The 23,315-nt window shown below is 43.7% G+C and overlaps 1 protein-coding gene across 1 annotated transcript in view; it reads right to left on the minus strand.

Moving 5' to 3' along the window:
• Window positions 1-23,315, minus strand: part of GCN1 (GCN1 activator of EIF2AK4) — a 98,479-nt gene that overhangs the window by 6,041 nt on the left and 69,123 nt on the right. The window contains exons 38-53 of the mRNA XM_077159995.1: window positions 15,685-15,905; window positions 14,414-14,482; window positions 14,083-14,221; window positions 13,802-13,998; window positions 13,466-13,608; window positions 10,703-10,820; window positions 10,364-10,579; window positions 9,049-9,213; window positions 7,593-7,754; window positions 7,216-7,308; window positions 6,787-6,930; window positions 6,418-6,687; window positions 5,905-6,018; window positions 5,195-5,425; window positions 1,807-2,000; window positions 1,552-1,666 (exon numbers count right to left, since the gene is read on the minus strand). Coding sequence (XP_077016110.1) covers window positions 1,552-1,666; window positions 1,807-2,000; window positions 5,195-5,425; window positions 5,905-6,018; window positions 6,418-6,687; window positions 6,787-6,930; window positions 7,216-7,308; window positions 7,593-7,754; window positions 9,049-9,213; window positions 10,364-10,579; window positions 10,703-10,820; window positions 13,466-13,608; window positions 13,802-13,998; window positions 14,083-14,221; window positions 14,414-14,482; window positions 15,685-15,905 — 2,591 coding nt within the window. The remainder of the gene's footprint in view (window positions 1-1,551; window positions 1,667-1,806; window positions 2,001-5,194; window positions 5,426-5,904; window positions 6,019-6,417; window positions 6,688-6,786; window positions 6,931-7,215; window positions 7,309-7,592; window positions 7,755-9,048; window positions 9,214-10,363; window positions 10,580-10,702; window positions 10,821-13,465; window positions 13,609-13,801; window positions 13,999-14,082; window positions 14,222-14,413; window positions 14,483-15,684; window positions 15,906-23,315) is intronic.

Consider the following 23,315-nt stretch of genomic DNA (forward strand, 5'->3'; position numbering starts at 1 on the left):
ATGTACTCTCTCAGCTTTAGTTATTAGCAACTATAACTTTGGTTCATCAACTGCAACATATGTACTATACTAATGTAAAATGTTAACAGAGAAAACTATCTGCTGGGTATTTGTATGGGGGGAAACTCTGTACTTACTGCATGATTCTTCTTTAACCTACAACTGCTCCAGAAAATTAATTAGTTAATTAAGAAAAAATTAAAGCAAGACATACATGTTGCTCCTGGCTGCTCTGCCTAACCACCTAACTACGGAACACTGAGAATGGATTTTATAAGCCACCCCCTAAAAAAATCAAGCCACAAAGGACTCAGTGATCTCTGGGGAAGCTGATGCACAGGTTGGCACCCTGGATTGCCCTCTTCAATCCAAGAGGAAGTTTAGAGGTGGGAGGAGGATGGACTACCAGCAGCTTGGGCCTCTGAGATCTAAGCAGAACCCCAGGTGCCAAACAAGGCTAAACCTGGCTCTCTCTGACACCCACTCTCTCCAACTGGATCTATTTTAAGCTCTTATGTGGTAAAATGCAAATGTGTTTAATCCTAACTTTCGCTTGTGCTGTTCATGGCCTGTGACCAAAAGAAGCTAGATGTGCATCTTTACCCGCTGAGAAGGCCCGAGTCATCCTCAGGAAGCAGGGCGCTGGGGGGAAGCAGACTTGCAGAGCCAGGCCATGTGCCACAGCAACAAGGCTGGCCCATGTGGGTGCACCCAAGTGCAGGGCCACAATGAACCCAAAGCGCTCTCTCCAGAGATCAGCCTTGCAAACATAAATTAGGTCACTACAACAGAAGGCTGTCTGTGAGAGGGGAAAGAAGAAATTCTTTTTCATAGATTCAACCCCTACTAAACCCGCCTCAGTGCTGGGGAGCCAGTGGGTACTTAACCAAGGCTTTCAGACTAGGGAAAGCAAAGCTATGAGAGTGGAACTGGACATAACTAGCAGCCACAGGGCCCAAAGGCCTGTTTTTGATTCTACCAGTGGATGCCCCCAAGCAAGTTTCACCCTCTAAGCCAGTAGTCAGACCTCCCATCTGGAGGGGCACTTAAGAGCATTTCTCCCACCAGACACCAAGTTTCCTGAGGTCTGTGACTGCCTTACTCACTTCTAGGCTAGGTCCAGAAGGGCTGAGCAGGTATTTCCTGAACAAAATAAATGAACCCCGACCCTTTACAAATGGGAAAAATGAGGAACAAAGAGGAAAAAATGACTTGTCTAAGTTCAGAGATCAAAATCAGTGAGAGACCTGGAACTCTACAAACCTAACTTTCCTTATCTATAAAACAAAATAATCATCGCTTCTCGGCCTTTTGGCTAAGATCAAGTGTAAAACAAAATAATCAATATCAATAATACCTACCTTGTCCCCCTTACAAACTGAGGAAATTCTTTATGGACATAAAGAATAAAACTATTGTCAGAAAGTATTCTTATTATTGACCATTTGGCAGCTATACTGAGTTCTTCTAACGCAAAGCAGAGATACCAACCAACAAGGAAGAAGGCAAACCAACCGAACCTACCAGCCCTGCCCACCACCTTCACCATACCTCATCATGACCCAGCATGCTCAGCAGAAGCGAGACGATGTTTTTCCGGATGACCACATCCACTTTGGCCCCTGCTCCCTGAATCACAAACCTCAGGGCTTGCAGCATGGTGTCCCTACCAAATCAAAACACCCAACTTAAAAATTCTGGCTCTTCTTCACTGCTTCCCCTCCTATCTGCATAGACATGGCCAGATCTAGTTCAGCAGCTACCTGGTCTCCTCATGGCCACAGCCCTCACTTCCCAACCCCTCACCTGATACCAGGGTCCTCCATGATGCGGATTCCATTCAGCAGCTCAGTGAAGAGAGGGTCTACCTTGATGTGGATGGAAATCAGCTTCCCCAGCGCATCAGCAGCCTTGAGGCGTACACCCCGGTTGGAGTCCTGCAGGGCTTTGGTGAAAGTGGTCTGCAGCTGGGGCAGGAAGGGCTTCAGAGCAATCCCAACCTGCATGAGAAACCCACACCCCCAAAACACAGCTGTGGTGGAGCCTGAGGCCACAACGTACTGCAGGACAAAAACAAACAACAGGGGCGGGCCGCGGTGGCTCAGCGGGCAAAGTGCTTGCCTGCTATGCCGGAGGACCTCGGTTCGATTCCCGGCCCCAGCCCATGTAACAAAAACGGAGAAACAGAATACAATAAAACAAGAAAATGTTTAAAAATGTTTCCCTTTCTTCCTTCCTTCCTTCCTTCTATCCTTCCTTCCTTCTCTCTGTCTTTCCTTTAAAAAAAAAAAAAAAAAAAACAAACAACAATCACAAACCATGAGCTAACCCAGCTCTTGTTGCATAGGCTGGGAATGGATATCCCATAAGAGAGGAGCCAAGCATAAGACAGGCTATGCCTGGCCTCCTCATCCATGTTCAGCATCCTTAATTGCCCTGGGAGGAGGCAATGGAGGCAGCCATCATCCAAAGGAGTGGTCTCGCAGCCTTGGCTACCTTGGTGCTTAGCTTAGTGGAGACTTGTCCACGTGAGCAAGCGGCTAGAAAACCTCCTTCTCGGAATCCCTTAAAGAGCAGGGCAGAAAGCAATAGGCTGAGCCTCCAATCTTGGTGTTTGTTCATATGAAACTTAATCCCACAAAGGATAGGCTAAGTCTAGTTAAAATTAGGCCTAAGAGTCACCCCCAAGAGGACCTCTTCTGTTGCTCAGATGTGGCCTCTCTCTCGGCTGACACAGCAAGCAAACTCACTGCCCTCCCCCTCTCTACGTGGGACATGACTCCCAGGGGTGTGGACCTTCCTGGCAACGTGGGACAGAAATCCTAGAATGAGCTGGAACTCAGCATCAAGGGATTGAGAAAATCTTCTCGACCAAAAGGGGGAAGAGTGAAATGAGACAAAATAAAGTGTCAGTGACTGAGAGATTCCAAACAGAGTCGAGAGGTTATCCTGGAGGTTATTCTTACGCATTAAATAGATATCACCTATTTAGTTTAGGTGTAATGGAGAGGGTGGAGGGAACTGCCTGAAAATGTGGAGCTGTGCTCCAGTAGCTATGTTTCTTGAAGGTAATTGTATGATGATATGGCTGTTGCAGGGTAACTATGTGGCTGTGAGCACCTTGTGCCTGATGCTCCTTTTGTCTACCTTACTGATGGACAACTAAAACATATGGATTAAAAATAAATAAATAATAGGGGGAACAAATGTTAAAATAAATTTAGTAGATTGAAATGCTAATGATCAGTGAAGGGGAGGGGTAAGGGGTATGGTATGTATGAATTTTTTTCTGTTTTCTTTTTATTGCTTTTTCTGAATTGATGCAGATAGTCTAAGAAATGATCATGATGATGAATATATAAAAAAATATAATAAAAAAAGATGCTATAGCTTATTCAATTCTCAGACCATGTACCCCACCCCTCAAAAAAAAAAAAAGATGCTATAGCTTAAATATTCAAGATGTCACCAGATCACAATTCCTTTACTATGATATAGCAAACCATAAGGTAAAATATGTTGTATTTTGCATGTTTTTTCTAAAAAAAAAGAAAAGTAGGGCAGGCAGACAGTTGCAGGCAATGGTCAAGCACAGCTCTAATGCCAAGGCAGGGGAATGGACTAGATAAGTGGCAGCAAATACCATCTACTGAGCAATTCAATACAAATGACGCACTTTACATTTAGCCTTCAGAACAATCCTATGAAACAGATGACCTTAAGAATTACTCTCTGCGCACATATGCACCCATTTAATTAAAACTCCAGTTGAACCAATGGCTCCATATAGAAAAAACAGGCACACTTTTGATAAAATACAGATGGGCCCAAGACAAAATTCACTTATTATTAAATGGATAATCAAAGCAGTTTGGAGTTCAATGCCAATTCAGGTCTGGAAGAACTGGGGTTGCAGTTGCAGCTGGGCTGCAGGCCACTAGGAGCCACCCAACACAGTGAAGCTTGTAAATCAAAGGTGGGAACCATCCACCCATGAGTGACATCTGAGTCGTAGCCTACAGGACAAACGCCATTAGATAAGGGCTCCATTTGAGACTAAAGTTACAAAACACTATGGAGGGCGGGCCGCGGTGGCTCAGCGGGCAAAGTGCTTGCCTGCTATGCCGGAGGACCTCGGTTCGATTCCCGGCCCCAGCCCATGTAACAAAAACGGAGAAACAGAATACAATAAAACAAGAAAATGTTTAAAGATGTTTCCCTTTCTTCCTTCCTTCCTTCCTTCTATCCTTCCTTCCTTCTCTCTGTCTTTCCTTTAAAAAAAAAAAAAAAAAAAAAAAACACTATGGAAAAGAACAGCAAGGATGCAGGTGAAGACGACACTTGATTAAAAAGAAGACTCCATTTTCTAAAAAATGAAGCTGATGCAATCCCATTTTCTATCTGGGAAGTTGCTCCCCATGCCCACCTCTCAAAAGGAAAAAGGTACAAATTTTAAGGTTGCTTTGGCTTCCAAACCTCATGTAAGAATTTATTATTATCTTTTTTTATAAGTAATCTTGGTGCTCTTTAGGCTTTTTAAAAATCTAAAGGGTTTAATTACTGGCCCATAAAACAGCAGCTGCCTGGCCTCACTGCAACTGGTAAAGATCTTACATCTTTGCTTCTTCCACTTTTGGCAAAAACTGAAATCTTTTCAGGCACTCTCAGATTTCCTTTTCATTTTCTCATCAGATTCTTTCATCTCTCTTATGTGGCTATAATAGAGAACTGAAGCCGATTTAAACAATGTTTCAATTATATTTATGGAGCCCTGAATCTATTCCTTTGAGCCATAGTCCTTCAAAATAACAGCAATTATGTGGACTGTGTTGGGCACTGTGCCAACACGATTTCATTTAAGCCTTACATTTAACAGCCCTTCATGAGATGGGCAGGATTATGACTCTCAAATAACAAATAAGGAAACAGACTCAGAAGTTACGTGGTTTTCCCAAAGTCATTCAGGCCCCACAGTTACTACGTGGAAGGACCTGGATCTAAGCCCCATTGTAGTGTGAATCTAGAGTCTGAGTTCTTAACCCCGTCTGCTGTACCTTTTTCTCTATAATGAAGCTGTCATACTGCAGTCTCATGACACCCTGTGTCAGTCTCTTTGCAAGCAGATCAGTTCTCTAAGATCCAAATAGACCAACAGAATCAGCTCAGCTGCTCTATCTCTCTTCTTGTCACTCACCTTGGCCAGTAAGAGACTAAGCGTCTCAAGCAGCGCCGCCTTCACGTTCCAGCTGAACCGGTCTCCCAGAATGCGAATGAGAGGGCCAGTGATGCTGACCACAGAGGGCCTCAGGGCGTCAGCTGAGGTCAGACGGATCACCAAGCCCAAGGCTTTGGCAGCTTCCTCTTTCTGTTCTGGGCTACCAGTCAGGACTCCCTCCCGCAACACTGGAAGGATGGAGGTGACTCCCTGATGAGAGAATCATACCTGAGAGTGAAATTTCAAAGGCGCCAGACCCAGGTGCCTCCACCCAAAGCAAGGTACTCATGTCAGCCATGCTTCCCTCGACTCCCCAGGAGAGTCACTCAGGCCAACAGGGCCACAGCCTGAGACGGTGCTGTGCCTGGAAAAAGAGACCTATCTGGACCTGGCAGTGATAAGAAATGCACATAACTGAATACAAGAGCCCCTTCCTATATTACAACAGCCCTGTCACATAGAGGTGACACACCAGGCCATGTGACCCACTTGCTGTGGCTTGGGTGGCTTAAATCAAAGGAGCATGAACCTGTCCCCATCTGGCCACCCTTGGGAAAAACAGGCTGTCTATGGAGTAGCTGAACAGCACTAAGTGCAACGCCAGCTGCCCGTCCCAGATCTGTGGCTGGGGGCGAAGGCAGAGGAAAACTGCTTGCCCACAACACCCTTGCCGAGAGGCCCTAACTTACCTTCTTTGGGAGACAAAATCCTGGCACATGCTCGCCTTTGCTCTCGTTCCCTATGAGCCGGATTTCTTTGTGCAGTTCTTCAATTAGTGCCAACTGGTTGCCAGCATCCAGCTTCTATGGGAATCCAGGGAAAAGCAGAGAGAATGTCAGAGTTCTAAGAGCAGTTCCTCTGAAGACTGCTTCAAAATAATAAGGGTGTGGGGAGGTGAAAGTACAAATAAGATGAGCCGCAGCTGATAAATGCTGAAACCAGGCAACAGATACATGAAGGATTTTTATAGGAGTCTACTCTTATAAATGTTCAGAAATTTCTATAATCTAAAGTTGTTTACTTTACGACTTACACAGTTTGTTACTAGACCTTATTAACTCGGGAGAGTTACTTTTTAACTTCCTAAGCACACCTCATATCCGGCAATTGACAGAAGGCTGAATGTGACTTCTTTGTGGGATTCTGATCAGTAGGGGGTCCCAAAGTGGGTGCAGGAGCTCATGGGGTCGGCAGCCCCCCACCTTGGTGATGGCATGCAGGGCATCCCAGCTCTCCTCCAGAACCACGGGGTTGGAGTCGTTGAAAAGGCGGAGCAGGCCAGAAACCAGGCTACGGAGGTGGCTGGTATAGTCTGCTTTGGAGCGGGAACAGTAGATGTTAAGGATGATGGCCGCAGCCTGCCTCATGCCCACCTCAGGGCTACGGGTGGCTTCCAGCAGATCCTCAATGATGATCCGGTGCCCAGTGTCATCATCCACTGAGAGGATAACAGCCTGGCAGTTAGCCATCTCCTAAAACCACAGAAGACATAAGTGCTGAGCCTGGAACCTCTGGGAACAAGGCAGGACAGGCTTTAGGAAGCCAATGGCAGGATTCACACCACCCCTCACCAGCTGCTCATCCAGGGTCCCAAGCTTCTCCTTTAGGGCCAACATGACTGCCGGGAGGATCACTCCAAGATGACGGGTCAGAGCATCACCTGCCACAGACGAAAGGAAAGCCAGCACCCGGGTATTGACAGGGGGGGTCGTCAGCTGTAGAATGATGGACAACATCAATGCAATGTATACTGAGGGTGTAATCCATGCCAGGCCGTGCACTAGACTCTGGGAACAGAAGCTGAGCGGGAGATACCATCCCCTCTGCCTCAGAGCTAAGCATCTGCTTCCAATAAGCTCAGAAGAGAACACAGGGATAATGTCCTATGGGCTCCGCACTCTCCCGCCAGCCTCTAGAACCAATCTTCACAGCAGGCCCTGGAATGATCAGCAGGCTACAACTTCTGAGCCAGGGAGTATTTGTCATGCAATAGGGTTTACCTTGGGCACGAGGTAGGGCAGCACCACACGACTCTTGATGGCCATAACTTGCTTCAGACCGTCCAAGGCAAATTCTGACACTTTCTCATCTTCCTGCAGAGAGGCAGTGGAACAGCCCTAAAAAGCTGCCTCCTGTCCAGATCGCTGCAGTGTGAACTGCCACTGCCAACTTCCTTCTCCATTTTCCTCCCTCACTCCCAAAGCACCCATATTTACTTACCATTGAAGGAGAAGTACAAAGCCAAATCTGGTCTTGCTGCACCCACTCCCTCAGGAGGGCCCACATTCCGACTGCCTTGGCAGAATAATACCCCTGCATTTTGCTTCTACAAAGACAGTAAAAGCCAAACTGGTAGGTGTGTGGCAGATCCACTCACCAGCTGCTTCAGTAAAAATGGGAGAATGTCCTCCAGAGCCTGGTGGCCAATGGTGGAGTGCAACTGCTCGAAGGTCTTGGCTGCTGCCTCTCTGACTTCCTCCAGAGGGTCACACAAAGCCTTCCTTGCCGTTGGCACAAGGGACTCAGAAAAGTACAGCACCTATGACAGCAAAGTGCAGCTATACCAGACGCAGAAAAGGTCAGGAAGGGGCAGAAGCTAGCAAGGGAATACGGGCGAGGGAAACGCAGCCAAGCAACCACAAAGCCTGGGTTTGACCATTTTTTATTTTTAATTTAACTCTTTCATATGAAAAGTTTGAAATTTTCAAAAGCAGAGAGAATGTATAATGAACCCCCAGTGTATTAATAGTTATTGGCCTGATTTTTCACGTGAATTCTCCAGATTCTCTTCACCTCCTACAAGAAGTTCAAGCTCCTTCATGCAGCAAGACCTTTCTGGCCTCCATTCTCCCTGGACTCTATGTCTTTTGTTTATCATCTTGGGAAACTACAAATCCTTCTGCAAGGCTCAGCTCAAATACTTCCTCCTCTGTAAAGTCTTTGGGTCTACAACAGGGCCAACAATGGAGCTGTTCCCTTTGTAACTAATTTCATCACAACAAAGCTCACTCTAAGTTCTAACAGCTGGTTGATGAGCTGTTGATTAGACCTGTGGGTACCTTGCAGGGAAGGTCTCAACCTCTGGGAGACCCAGTAACTATTCAGTGAACCACAACTCTCTATTTGGCTAATGCAAATTTAAAAACCAAACACAATGCATTTATGAATATATACACAGGAGGAGAGGGATCCAGGAAATCAGATCAGGATACTCAGACTAAGCAACTGACTACTTGCTTACACTCCTAACAGGTCATCAGTGCTCTCATCCAAACGGAGAGATTTTTCACTATCAACCTACTTTCCAGGAATGTTTTGAGGATCAAATACCTTGGAAAGTAAGGGCAGTGTAAAGTACTCCAAAGCCCTTGAATATGGCTACTATGGAAACAGTATTACTGCTAGATACAATGCATTTCCGCCCACTGGGTACTTAAACTCTCATCTGCTTTACTCCTTCTAAGAATGAATCCATACCCCTCCTTTCTCTACCACCCTCCGCCACTTACACAAGCTCTCCTTCCCTGCGGAGAAAGTACCGCACATTTTAATTACACGGAAGAAGTGATGTGGTAGGCAATGATCAAAGCAACCTCAGGAATGGTGAGAGAAGTATCACTTTCAAGGCCTCCAAGTCACATATTTCTGTGAAACTGGTAGGCAAGCGAAGAGGCAAGAGAGTGAAGGCCCCGTGTGGCCCAGCCAGCACCCTGCGGCTCAAACGTTCTTCCCTCAGGGGGCAGGCAGAGCCTCCAGATGGGAAGTTTCTCCTGGAAACCAACCCCCATGCCTGTGAGTCAGGTCACCTTCTGGGCCCACAAAGGCACACTCACAGCGTCTCGGCTGGTGGACTTCATGATCTCACTCAGCCCGATGCATACTCCCTGTCTCTCATCGCTCTTCTGAGACCTCAGGCCTTCCTCGAGGATGGGGATGATCTCGGGTAGAATTTTCTCCCCTAGCTTCCGAACGAGGTCTCCCAATGTCCTCGCTGCAATCTGTCAGCAGAGATCCAGTCAGGACATCGACTCCTCCCAGGGTACCGAGGACAACTCCAGAATGAGGGCTGGCGAACCTCCTGGACTTTATCTGAGCCAATAACTAAACTTTCCCAAGTGCTCCCACCCCTGAAGAGGTCCCAGGGTGTTTGCAAAGCACTAAAAAAAATAAAATTACCTCCTTGTTTCACACATAGTACACTACCTAAAGCAAGAGCTGGCCCCTGATATAAGAATATGAAATTCCATATGCTGCAGAGTCAAGGACCAATTTCCCTGGAATTAAAACTGCAGCCTAGAAGTGATTTAACCCTGTGCCCTTGTCAAAAGAAGCTGAATCTAGAGCAAACACTTTAAGGGAAAAAAAAATAGCTCTTTTCTGAGGGCTCATGCAAACCCTTCTTCAGAGCCAAATATACAATTTGCTTGCCAGGACAGCGGTTAGAAGTGGGCCAAGGGGACTGGCAGTGATAAAGCAGCCCAGGCTGGGTGCCTCCTCCCAACCACCCAGCACGCCTGTCCCAGTCCAGCTCCTCAGCCTTGCTCACACCTACCTACTCCTCCAGCCTCTGCGCTTCAGCCTCTACTCAGTCCGTGATGTTGGCCAATGTTCCCGCCCGCAACAGGACTTTGACCAGCTTGTCTTTGTAACTAAAGCACTGTTCCCTCGGTCTGTAATACTCTTTTCCCATCTCTTTGCCTAGTTAATGCTCGTTCATCTTTTATCTTCAAACATCGTTTCTCCTGAGAAGCCTTCCTTGACTCCCGTAGTTAGGTCAGATGCCCCTATTACAAGCATCTGCAGGGTCGTGAAGCACTTGCCACAGTACTACTTTACATCTGTTTGTGCAGTTACTCGATTAATGTCCATCTCCACCACAGGAGTGGCACTCCACAAAGATAAGGCATGAGGGTGCCTTTATTCTCTGATAAATCCAGGTCCTAGGCCCAGCTCAGCACAATAAATATTAGCTAATAAGTGATAAATAGTAGCTTAATAAATAGTAGTTGAATGAATCAGTAAATAAATTAATGGCCCCTCCCTGTTAGCTTCCCGGCTAGACCCTTTCCCCAATCTCTGCAAACCCTACTTTCTAGGCTCTAAAGGTATAAGGGGCTGCTGGGACAAAGCAAGGTCTGGGTAACTTACCGTTCTCTTATCTGCGCATGTGCTAGCTAGGAATCCCAGCAGGAGACCAAAGAGAGTAGGCAGAATCTCACGCAAGGTGCGGGGGGTGTTGGAGACCACGATCTTCCAGACATGCAGGGATGCCTGGCGCACAACCAGCTGGGTGTCCGAGCGGCCCATGTATAGCCCTGCCAGCACCCGGTTCCGCCGATCTACCCCCAGGGCAGTGATGATTGCCTGCAGCCGGTGGAGGCAAGAGGGAACAGAGAAGACAGTATGAGCGGCAGGTGAGCTGGCCCCAGAGTAACCCTCCCACCAGCAGAGGGAAGAAAGTCAGCCCCACTTCACAATTTCATGCACCTTGTTGGACTGGGCAGTTCCAAAGTTGTCATCTTCAGAGGCAGTTTCTGTGGTCATTTTCCCAGTGACTCCTGAGATGTGGAACAGGAGATCCCCAAGGAGCTGAACTGAGCTAAACCTGAGGAGGACAGAGTCACACAGCCACGGGGACAGGGGTTAGAAGTGGGCAAAAGGGGACTGGCAGTGCACAACCAAGAATGGTACAGATAAAATACCAGAAAGTAATGCACCCAAAATGTTAATGGTGGTTCTTTTGGAACAGGAAAAGGAGTTATAGACATTTCTCATTTCTTTACCCTTTCTTACATATTTTCCAAGTGTTCTACTAATTACCGTATATTACTTTGACAATGGAAAACAACATTTTTAAAAAAACATACAGCTGATGGAACCATGGAGATTCTCTCTATTTTTCTGCATGTGTGAAAATTTCTATTATAAAAGTTATTAGAGACAGAAAACAAAAAGGAGGCAGAAAAACCAGAACACTGATCATCAGAAGTTTAAAAACCAGGAGAGACCTAGAAGAAAACTATTTCTTATCAAATTCAATTAAGTTTCTTATTCTTAAGGATTATAAAAATAATAGTCACACTCAAACTGAAAATTCAAGAAATACAGAAAAATACGAAAAGAAAAGGTTTAAACAAACATCGAAACTCCCACTAACCAAGCAGCTGCCCTGACAATCTGGTGACACACTTGTACACAGCTCCATCTTTACACTTCACACAACATGGAAAATGGGCCCACACTGCACATGCTGGGCCTTAGCTTGCATTGTTCCATCAACAGCTAATGTAGTCCTAAATCATCCTTTGTAATGGCTGAACACAAGTGTACTATATGCTGTGCTTTTTCAAAAACCAACTTCATTTTTCAAATGATAAATAATACTACAACAAACATCCCTTATAAACCTCTTTAAGCACTTGGCCAAATGTCTTTGGAATAAATTCCTAGAAGTGGAAATTCCAGGCTATAGGGTACTCATGTTTATAATTTTAATACAACTGGAAGACTAGGGAGAACTTTTTAAAAGAGAATCAGATGCCCCGATAAATCCCAGAGTGATTTGAACAGTGAATAAAAAAGTATTCGCAAAGTCCCCTTCCGGGAAAGGTGAGAAAGGGGGACAATTCAACTTCCCCAAGTTGAATTCTTGATATTCTCGCAAGCAGTGTGGATAACCAAAGCTATAGGCTGAACCCCCAATTTTGGGGTTTGTTCATATGAAACCTAACCCCACAAAGGATAGGTCAAGCCTACTTAAAATTAGGCTTAAGAGTCACCCCCAGGAGAACCTCTTTTGTTGCTCGAATGTGGCCTCCTGCTCCAGCCAACACAACAAACAAATTCACCACCCTCTCCCTGTCTGCGTGGGACATGACTCCCAGGGGTGTGGACCTTCCTGGCAATGTGGGACAGAAATCCTGGAATCAGCTGGGACTCAGTATCAAGGGATTGAGAAAACCACTAGAATGAGCTGAGACTCAGCATCAGGGGATTGAGAAAACCTTCTCAACCAAAAGGGGGAAGAGTGAAATGAGACAAAATAAAGTGTCAATGGCTGAGAGATTCCAGAGTCCAGAGGTTATCCTGGAGGTTATTCTTATGCATTAAATAGATATCACCTAAAAAAAAAAAATAGATATATAGATATCACCTTGTTAATCAAGATGTAGTGGAGATCCTTGGGATAGGAGAACTGGAATAAAATCTAATTATTAAATTTCAGTAAGTAAAATGAAAGATCTTTGAGAGATGTGGAAAAATTTTTCCTGAATTTAGGCTTGGGACAAATTAAACAGTTGCAATATATTTTCCAGAACTTGACAGTCAATGTACTTTCAAAATTGTTTGTATTTTAAGATATTATGAAACAAAAGAGATTTGTTCAACCTTTAATAAAAGGAATTTTATGATAAATTTTGAATTGAACAACAACAACAAAAAGATGTAGTGGAGAGGCTGGAGAGAACTGCCTGAAAATGTGGAGCTGTGTTCCAGTAGCCATGTTTCTTGAAGATGATTGTATAATGATATAGCTTTCACAATGTGACTGTGTGATTGTGAAAACCTTGTGTCTGAGGCTCCTTTCATCTACCTTGTCAACAGAAGAGTAAAACATATGGAATAAAGATGAATAATAGGGGAAACATATGTTAAAATAAATTTAGATTGAAATGCTGGTGATCAATGAAGGGGAGGGGTGGGGGGTATGGTATGTATGAATTTTTTTCTGTTTTCTTTTTACTTCTTTTTCTGAATAGATGTAAATGTTCCAAAAAATGATCATGATGATGAATATGCAACTATGTGACGATATTGTGAATTACTGATTATATATATAGAACGGAATGATCAAAAGAGGAATATTTGCGTTTGTTTGGTTTTAAAAAAAAATTTAATAAAAATAAATAAATAAAATTGTGCTTTAACATGCTAGAAGTAAAAACCTAAAATTGTTGCTTTTTAACCCATACAAAACTCTGAAATTCGTTCTATAGCTAATTGTTGCAGTGTGTTTTGAAATGTACTGCTTTTTTGTATATACGTTATTTTAACAATAAAAAAAATTTTAACAACAACAAAAAAAGAGAATCAGAATGAAGACTTGGTCAGAGGAAACTGGAGAAGTTCAAACTAAAAGCAAGAGCCTGGAAAAAGTGAGACAGTTCGTGGCAACATTCTGTTCTTCATTTCCCATTGAGAGTTCCCAGAATGCAAAGACCCACTGGGTCTTACCGCCTGTGTTCTCACCTTATTCTCCAGAGGTCATCAAAGAGGCCTTGCTCCAACTGGGGCAGCAGCAAAGCGATGGCTGTCTCGGCGTACATGGAGATGACCCGCTGACCTGCACGCAGGGCAGTATCACGCACAAACTCGTTCTCGTCAGCAAGAGCCTGCATGCACAAAGGGTGGGTCAGCCAGAGCTGCCTCCCACTCCACACCCAGTCAGTAAAGGAGTAGGGCTCCCTGAACAGCAGGAGGAGGACTCCTGTCCCCATCAGCAAGGAGCCCCTGGCCCTTCAAAAGGCCTGTCTCCTGCCTTCCCTCCTCAAGAACCCTATCCCTGACATGGTCATTGGTACCTACTTTGAGAATACAGGGGATGATGGGTCCAACATAAGGAGTGAATTTGTCCCCAAAGGTGATGGGCAGGTAGTTAAACATCATGATGTAGCCATCTCGGACGTGGGGTGCAATGTCCACTTTGCTGGCTGTAGCTACTATTTCCGGCATGAGCTTTTCCAATTTCTCCACCCCTAGGCCAGCCATGACTTCAGCCAGCCCTGCAAAACAGGACAGGATGAACCCCCTGGATCTGAGGACCTAGAGGGAATTCCTGATCCAGCACTAGCCTGCTTTGGCCTCACCTTGTGCAGCCCCTGAGCGGTCAACAGAGCTCTGCTCATAGGTCAGTGTCTCCATCAGCCATGGCAGCAGGTCCTCAAAGCACGATTCCCCCATACCCTTCACCATGGCCCCAAGAGCCTTTGCAGACACCGTCCGCACCTGTCAGGTAACCGCAAACAGAGATGATGAAGAGACACAGCCCAGTCAGGTAGCCAGTCAGGGGAGAGGAAGGCCCCTAGGATCTCCTGCCCTTTACCAGCAGCTGATGGGGAATTCTCAGGAATGCATTTACTGGGAACTGGGCTGACACAATGAGCTCCTCTTGCCTTACCCCTCTTCTCCCAGACTCACCTCAGGCACAGGGTCCAAAAGAGAGGCTTTCAGGCCAGGCGTCACGCTCGGCAGGTATGGAGCCAAGTCCTATAGTGACACAAGAGGTGACTCAAGCAAAGCCTGATTCCTACCTTCTCCAGGACCCATTCCAGTATGGACCTAACAAAGCCATTCTGCTGACAAGAAATACTCAAGAAGGACCCTGAGCATGACAACCTAAAATTCACAGAAGAGGTGGGAAAGGTAACTAACCAAGCACACACCCTCCCTGGGTTCCCTGAAGGACCCAGGGAACCAATCCAGGCCTTTCGCCAATAGGCTAGGCAGAGCAGCAGCCATAGCACACGCTCCCACTCCCCTACCCTGTTCCCAGAACTGAGACTGCCTAAGCCTCTGGGATCCTGAAGAAATTACTTCCAGTACTTCCCTTTCAGAAATTCTCTATCATTGTCCCTTTATTTATTTTGAAATGTTGTATCTCTTGATGTAGGATTCTGCTTTGTGGAATAATGTTAAATACAGAAAAAAAACAGGTTTGCTACAGCATCATTTAAAATAGAAAAAAAAAAGCCTGTATACCATATGATCAACAATAGATACGGTACAATAAACTTGTTGGAATATTATATAGCTATTAAAAATCAGTTTATAAACTTGCTATAACTTGAAAATAAATTTACATTCAGAACATTATTTAAAAAAAGATTAACAGTAATTGTTTTGGTGCTGGGGGACTACAGACAAAATGTTTTGTTTTCCTAATTTTTTGATATCCTAAATTATCTTTGATTGATGTGATAACTTCTCCATTTTATCTTCCTTTACCCATAGCCTCAGTGATATCATACATGCAAGCACTTGGGAGCAGAGAAACAAACCAATAAAAAAAGGAACACTCCCAAGGCAGGCTGGTTTCTTCCAGGAAGCTTAGGAAAGCAAATGCTGTGACAAGAAAACATTGCAAGTTATTGAAATAGCAGCCACTTGACCAACACTCCTGAAAGCTCAAGGGAAAGCTGGACCCTCCCTCTACCTCAGTCTGTGAGAAGGCCCAGTGGGATGGGCCTCTCCTGTACTAAGCTAGCAAAGACTTGAACCGCTGTTCTCTACATGATGCCCAGAGAACCCAGACTTCTATCCCCATCTCCCAAAAATGGCCCATCCTCCTGCCCCCCAAACCTAATCAGGGAACAGACACCCATATCCCTCTCATGGCTCTTGTGGGCAGGGACTCAATTCCCCAAACTAGCATCTACTGGTCTTTCTGCACCAGCCCAGCAGGGCCGTACCTTCTGGTCTGTCAGGGAGTACATGTTGCCAATAATCTGGGCTGCCATCTTGCGTGTGTCTGTAGAACGATCCTGGAAGGCTCTCTGCACAATGGGCATGATGAGCGCCAGGGACGGGGCATCAATGAAGTGGACAAACTTGGTATCTAGCAGGGTCTGCAGACACTTCTGGGTCTTCCTGGAGGGGTCTGTCAAGGCATCCAGCAGGACTGGGGCAATGGCTGTATTTCCAAAGAGGAGAGAGGCTGGTTTGTTCAAGTCTATGGAATAGCAAAGTCACTAGGGCCACAGAACTAGCATGGACTAGAAGAGAAGGGCGCCCCTAGGGGCACCTCCTCCCTTGCACACCACAAGTTTCCATGTGGGGAACCCAGTCTGTCTGCAAACAGCAACCCTTGCTTCACCAGCAGGAAGTACAGGACATTTTATACACGCAGCACCTGTGGTCCCTTTGCACTGCGGAGCCACAAAGGGTAGGAACACTTGTGGTCTGGTTTCTACCGGCAATGAGCTACAGCCACAGTGCTGAGCCTCCGCGGGTGAGGTACTCAGGCACCACAGACCTTATTCAGAAGCAGCAACCTAAAAGAGGTTTTGAAACACCAAAGGCCCCAAAACTAGTGGTGGTATTGAAGCAAGAAGTGCTCAGAATAGTTAAACCCAGATAAAATGAGCTCACAAACAGCCTGGCCCCAGAAATTCCAAGAGAAATACCTGGCTTATCTCTTCCACAAGCCCAGGCAATTTAATCACTCTAAAGACCCATGTTGGTCAACAACAAAAAAATAACCAGTTGAAAAAGAACAAAAGATTTGAATAGGTATTTCTCAAAAAGGATATGCAAACAACTAACACATAAAAAGACATTCAAATCATTAGTCATTAGGGAAATACAAATCAAAACCACAATGAGATGCCTCTTAATGCCACCAGGATGGTTAAAATAAAAAAATGACATGGTGCACGGGTGGTTCAGTGATAGACTGCTGTGATAGACTGCTCACCTTCCATGCAGGAGACCCATGTTCGATTCCCGGACCATGCACCTCCCCACCAAAAAAATATATATATATGATGATACTGTGAGCCAGTGATTGTACACTTCAGATGGTTTGCATGGTCTGTGACTTTATCTCAATAATTTGCATGAAAATGCTCAAACAGATAAAGGAAAATAAAGAGAAAGAACTAACGGATATCAGGAAAACAATGAATGAGCAATATAAGAATCTTAGTAAACAGAGAAATTTTAAAAAGGAAACTGTGCTTGTTTGAAATGATGTGTGTACCCTAGAAAAGCCATGTTTTAATCCTAATCCCATTTTGTAAAGGCAGCCGTTTCCTCCAGTCCCTATTAGTATTTTATGTTTGAAACTGTAATCAGATCACCTCCCTGGAGAAGTGATTTAATCAAGAGTGGTTGTTGAGCTAGATTACGTTGAGGCATGTCTCCACCCATTTGGGTGGGTCTTGATTAGTTTCTGAAGTCCTATAAAAGAGGAGACATTTTGGAGAATGAGAGCAATTCAGAGAGAGCAGAGCAGAATGATATAGCCAAGAGAAGCAGAGAGCCCACAAGCCAGCGAACTTTGAAGATGAAGAAGGAAAACGCCTCCTGGGGGGCTTCATAAAACAGGAAGCCAGGAGAGAAAGCTAGCAGATGACACCAAGTTCGCCATGTGCCCTTCTAGCCAAGAGAGAAACTGTGACTGTGTTCACCACGTGCCTTCTCACTTGAGAGAGAAACCCTGAACATCATCGGCCTTCTTGAACCAAGGTATCTTTCCCTGGATACCTTTGATTGGACACTTCTATAGGCTTGTTTTAATTGGACATTTTCTTGGCCTTAGAACTGTAAACTAGCAACTTATTAAATTCCCTTTTTTAGAAGCCATTGATTATGGTATGTTGCATTCCAGCAGCTAGCAAACTAGAACAGAAACAAACAACAAAAAACAAGAACAGACTGAGAGGCCCTGTCCCTAACAAGATGGTGGAGTGAGACCCTTCAGAGCTTCATCGCCTGACAAAAGCTTTGAACAAAAGGAGAGCCCATGCGCAGGTCAATCTGCAAAGACTGGGTAAGGTGTTCTGGCATTCAAGGAAAGCTCTGTCATAACACTAACTTAAGGAATATATGCTCCAGAGCTTAAATTCCAACAACACCACATTAAAATATCAAAATGTCTAGGTTTCAATAAAAGATCACAAAATATACAAAGAAATAGGAAGCTATGGCCCAAGCAAAGGTGAAGATTAAATGTTAATTAACAGCACTGAATTTTATATCTGAATGTAATAAAAAGAGGGAATTTTAGGTTACAGATATGTTACTAGAATAAAAATAATTAAAAAAAAAACCCATAGGACTCTAAAACACAAACAGGGAACCCCTAATGTAAATCATGGATAGAACAATTATAATAATATTCTTTCATCAAATGCACTACACTAGTGTAAGGTTAATAATAGGGGGGTTAAAACGGAATTCTGCATTTTCACATTTTTAAAAATGGTCCTAAATATGCTCAAAGGGTTAAGAAAACTATGGACAAAGAACTAAGGGAAATTAGGAAAACAAAAGAAACGACAGATGAATACAAAGAGAATATCAATAGAGAGATGGAAATTATGAAAAGGGAACAGAGCTGAAGACCACGGTAACAGAAATTTAAAACCCCTTAGAGGGATTCAATAGCAGATTGGAGATGGCAGATGAAAGAATCAATGAACACGAAGATAAGACAATTGAAATCATCCACTATAAGGAGCAGAAAGAAGAAAGGAATAGAACCTGAAGAACCTGTATGACACCATCAAGTGGACCAATATAAACAGTGTGAGAGTCCCAAAAGAAGAGAGAGAGAAAGGAGCAGAGAGAATATTCAAAGAATTAATGGCTGGGCGGGCCACAGTGGCTCAGCAGGCAAGAATGCTTGCCTGCCATGCCAGAGGACCCGGGTTCGATTCCCAGTGCCTGCCCATGTAAAAAAAATTAAAAAATAAAAAAAAGAATTAAGGCTGAAAATTACCCAAATTTAATGAAAGACATGAATATACAAATCCAAGATGTTCAACCAACTTCTAACAGGATAAACCCTAACAGACCCACACTAAGCGATGTTATAACCAGAGTATCGCCATGACAAAGATAAAGAGAGAATTCTGAAAGCCACGAGAGAAGCAATATGTCATGTACAAGGAAACCTCAGTAAGCTTAAGTGTGAGTTTCTCATCAGAAACCATGGAGGCAAGAAGGCAGTGGGAAGACATATTTACAGTAATGAAGGCAAATGTTTTATCTTTGCCAACCAAGGACTGTACATCCAGCAAAACGGTCTTTCAAAAATGAGAGCAGGCTTAAGATATCCCCAAATAAACAAAAGCTTAGGGAGCTCATCACTAAACCGGGACTGACGCCACATGAAGAAGTAAAAATCTCTGGTAAAAGATAATGACATGGGTAAATATAAACACCAGCACTATTGTATTTTGTATTTGTAACATCATTTTTCACTTCCTACAGTATAATGCATTAAAATGTAATGATAAATCAAGGGTGCAAGGGTAGTTCAGTGGTAGAATTCTTGCCTGTCATGCAGGAGACCAGGGTTCAATTTCTGGCTCCTGCATGTCCCAAAAAAAAGAAAAAAAAATGTCAACAAATGGCACTGCAATAATGGGACGGTCACATGGAAAAAGAATAAAATATAAACCCCACCATACAGCATAAAAAAAAAAAAGGAATGATAAATCAATGTTTGGGATTCATACTGTATAAACATGTAATCTGTGACAAAAACTACATAAAGGTGAGGGGACGGAGGGTATAGGAACATAGTTTGTGTAAACTATTCAAGTTAAGTTGATATCAAAGCAAATGAAATTACATAGATTTAAGAAGTTAAATATAAGCCCCATAATTACTACAAAGAAAATATGGGAGAAAATGCAAACTCATAGAAACAGAAATTAGGGTACAAATTGTCAGGGGCAGGAGGGAGAATGGGGAGTTAATGGACAATGGGTATAGGGTCTCTGTTTGGGGAGATGGGTTAGTTTTAGTAATAGACGGCAGTGAGGGTACCACAGCATTGTAAATATGAGTAATTCCACTGAATCATATGCTTAGGAGTGCTTAGATGAGAAGATTTATGTTGTATATATGTTTCCACTATTTGAAAAAAAGAAAGAAAAAAAGAACTAAGGGAATAATAACAATTAAATGAAATATATGATCTTAGATGAGCTCTAACAAGGAGGAAAGGCTCAAAGGGACATTATTAGGACATATGAACAAAACTGGAATACAGGCTGTAAACTTTATATCAATGTTAGAGTTCTTGAGTTTGATAACTGCACTTAAGGTGGTTACATAAGTGAATATCCTTTCTTTAAGAAATGTACACAGCAGTATTAACTGTTCAGGGAGCATGATGTATACAACCTACACTTACGTGTTCAGAAAATGGACTGACTGACAGATGGAAGGATAGAATGATTATGGCAAATGTGACAAAACGTTAAATTGGTGAATCAGGGTATCTGCGAAGAAAGTGGTATGTTAAGAGTTATCTGTATGGGGTTTATATTCTTTTTCTAACGGACTGTAATTTTGATAGTATTTCAAAAGTAAAAGTTAAAAAAAAAGACAAGAACAAGTGATGGTGAGGATGGACAGAAAGCAAAATCCTCATACAATGCTGGTGGGAGTGTAAAATGGGAAAGCCATGGTGGAAGCTGTCTGAAAATTCCTCAAAAATTTAAACCTAGCCATATGACCCAGCAATTCACTCCTAGGTGTCTAAGAAGACTGAAAACATACATCCACACAAAAACTTGAACATAAATGTTCACAGCAGCGTTATTCATCATAGTCAAAAAGTAGAAACAACCAAAATGTCCACCAACTGATGAATGGATAAACAAAACCGGGTCTGTCCATACAAAAAGGATGAAGTACTGATACATGTGACAATATTGATGAAACCTTAAAACATTATGCTAAGTGTAAGAAGTCAGGAAAAAAAGAAAAGGTCACAAAATGCACAAAAATATTCAGAATAGGCAAATTCAAATTCATAGAGAGAGCTTCCAGGTCAAGACGGCGGCTTAACAACGTGTGCATTTTAGTTCGTCCTCCAGAACAACTACTAAATAACCAGAAACAGTACAGAACAGCTCCCAGAGCCACAATAGTGACCAGACACACAGCGTACCCCAGTCTGGACCAGCTGGACCGGCTGCGAGCGCCCCCCCAGAACCGTGAGTTCCTAAACCTGCGGTGGCCAGCGCCCCTCCACCACAGGCTGCTTCCCAGAGGAGAAAGGAAAGGACTTTACCAGCAACAGGGACTGGGCACAATCAAACGCCAATTGTGGAACTAATTAACAAATTCTGACTACTAAAAATAGCCCCCCAGCTCAGGTGAACCTGGTCAAAGCGGAGGTTGCTCATTTTTGCCCCGGCGCCAAGGGGGCAGGACTGACAGAAAAAGGGAATTAAAAAAAAAAAAAGAAGGAAACAGAGGTTTTTGTGGCTGTGTATCTACAAAGGCTTGTCTGCCTCTGGACACAGCAGCAGGAATTTTCAGGCTGCAACTGTCCCAGGCATAGGCAGAAGTGAGCTCTTTTGGGGGTTTGTCTGGAGCCTGTGCCTTCCCCAGGGGAGGGGTGAAGCCGCACCCAGGTGGAATCCCTCCATCAAGGAATTCAGACACCAGGGCTTGGTAATTTGAAGCCATTAAAACCAGCCTACAACCTCTCCTCTGTCTCCACCACGCCCCCAGCAGGGAGAGTCTGCCAAAGTTAAAGGTACTACATCATCTTATGCTCATGGGACCTGCAGTCAGACAAGCGCCACATACTGGGCAGGATAAGAAAAACAGAGTCCAGAGACTTCACAGGAAAGTCTTTCAACCTGCTGGGTCTCACACTCAGGGAAAACCAACACAGGTGACTCTTTCCTCCTGATAGGAGGCCAGTTTGGTCTGGGAAAATCTGGCTGGGGTCTATAATATCTAAGTAGACCCTCCTAAGTGTGTGAGGGGGGGAAGGCACCACACAAGCAGGGCAAGAAACAAGAAAACAAGAACTGAAAAATTCTCCTCTGTTAAATAAAACTTAAGCTAGAGGTCCAGATAAAGCTGAACAGAATGTCAAAGAACAGATAGACAACAAATTCATCCAGCAAGAAAACCCTAGATAAAAGAAGTGAAAGCAATCTCCAGAATAAACTAATTAAGGTAATTAAATGCCTAGATGCCAGCAAAAAATAACAAATCACACTAGGAAAATTGAAGATATGGCCCAGTCAAAGGAATAAACCAACAATTCAAATGACATACAGGAGCTGAAACAATTAATTCAGAATGTACAAACAGACATGGAAAACCTCATCAAAAACCAAATCAATGAACTGAGGGAGGATATAAAGAAGGCAAGGAAAGAACAAAAAGAAGAAACTGAAAGTGTGAAAACACAAATCACAGAACTTATGGGAATGAAAGATACAGTAGAAGAGATGAAAAGAACAATGGAAACCTACAGTGGTAGATTTCAGAGACAGAACATAGGATTTCTGAACTGGAGGACAGAACATCTGAAATCCAACAAGAAACAGAAACTATAGGGAAAAAAATGGAAAAATATGAGCAGGGACTCAGGGAACTGAAAGACAATATGAAGCGCACGAATACACGTGTTGTGGGTGTCCCAGAAGGAGAAGAGAAGGGAAAAGGAGGAGAAAAACTAATGGAGGAAATTATCACTGAAAATTTCCCAACTCTTATGAAAGACTTAAAATTACAGATCCAAGAAGTGCAGCGTACCCCAAAGAGCATAGATCCAAATAGACATACTCCAAGACATTTAATAATCAGAAAGAAGTCAAAGAGAAAGAGAGGTTAGGTCTAAGACCATAAAACAGTTAGAGGAAAATGTAGGGAGATATCTTATGAAACTTACAATTGGAGGCGGTTTTATGGACCTTAAACCTAAAGCAAGAGCACTGAAGAAGGAAAGAAATAAATGGGAGCTCCTCAAAATTAAACACTTCTGTGCATCAAAGAACTTCATCAAGAAAGTAGAAAGACAGCCTACACAATGGGAGACAATATTTGGAAATGACATATCAGATAAAGGTCTAGTATCCAGAATTTATAAAGAGATTGTCCAACTCAACAACAAAAAGACAGCCAACGCAATTACAAAATGGGAAAAAGACTTGAACAGACACCTATCAGAAGAGGAAATACAAATGGCCAAAAGGCACATGAAGAGATGCTCAATGTCCCTGGCCATTAGAGAAATGCAAATCAAAACCACAATGACATATCATCTCACACCCACCAGAATGGCCATTATCAACAAAACAGAAAAGGACAAGTGCTGGAGAGGATGTGGAGAAAGAGGCACACTTATCCACTGTTGGTGGGAATGTCAAATGGTGCAACCACTGTGGAAGGCAGTTTGGCGGTTCCTCAAAAAACTGAATATAGAATTGCCATACGACCCAGCAATACCATTGCTGGGTATCTACTCAAAGGACTTAAGGGCAAAGACACAAACGGACATTTGCACACCAATCTTTATAGCAGCGTTATTTACAATTGCTAAGAGATGGAAACAGCC

This window comes from Tamandua tetradactyla, chromosome 5, assembly GCF_023851605.1.
Source record: "Tamandua tetradactyla isolate mTamTet1 chromosome 5, mTamTet1.pri, whole genome shotgun sequence".
NCBI lineage: Eukaryota > Metazoa > Chordata > Mammalia > Pilosa > Myrmecophagidae > Tamandua > Tamandua tetradactyla.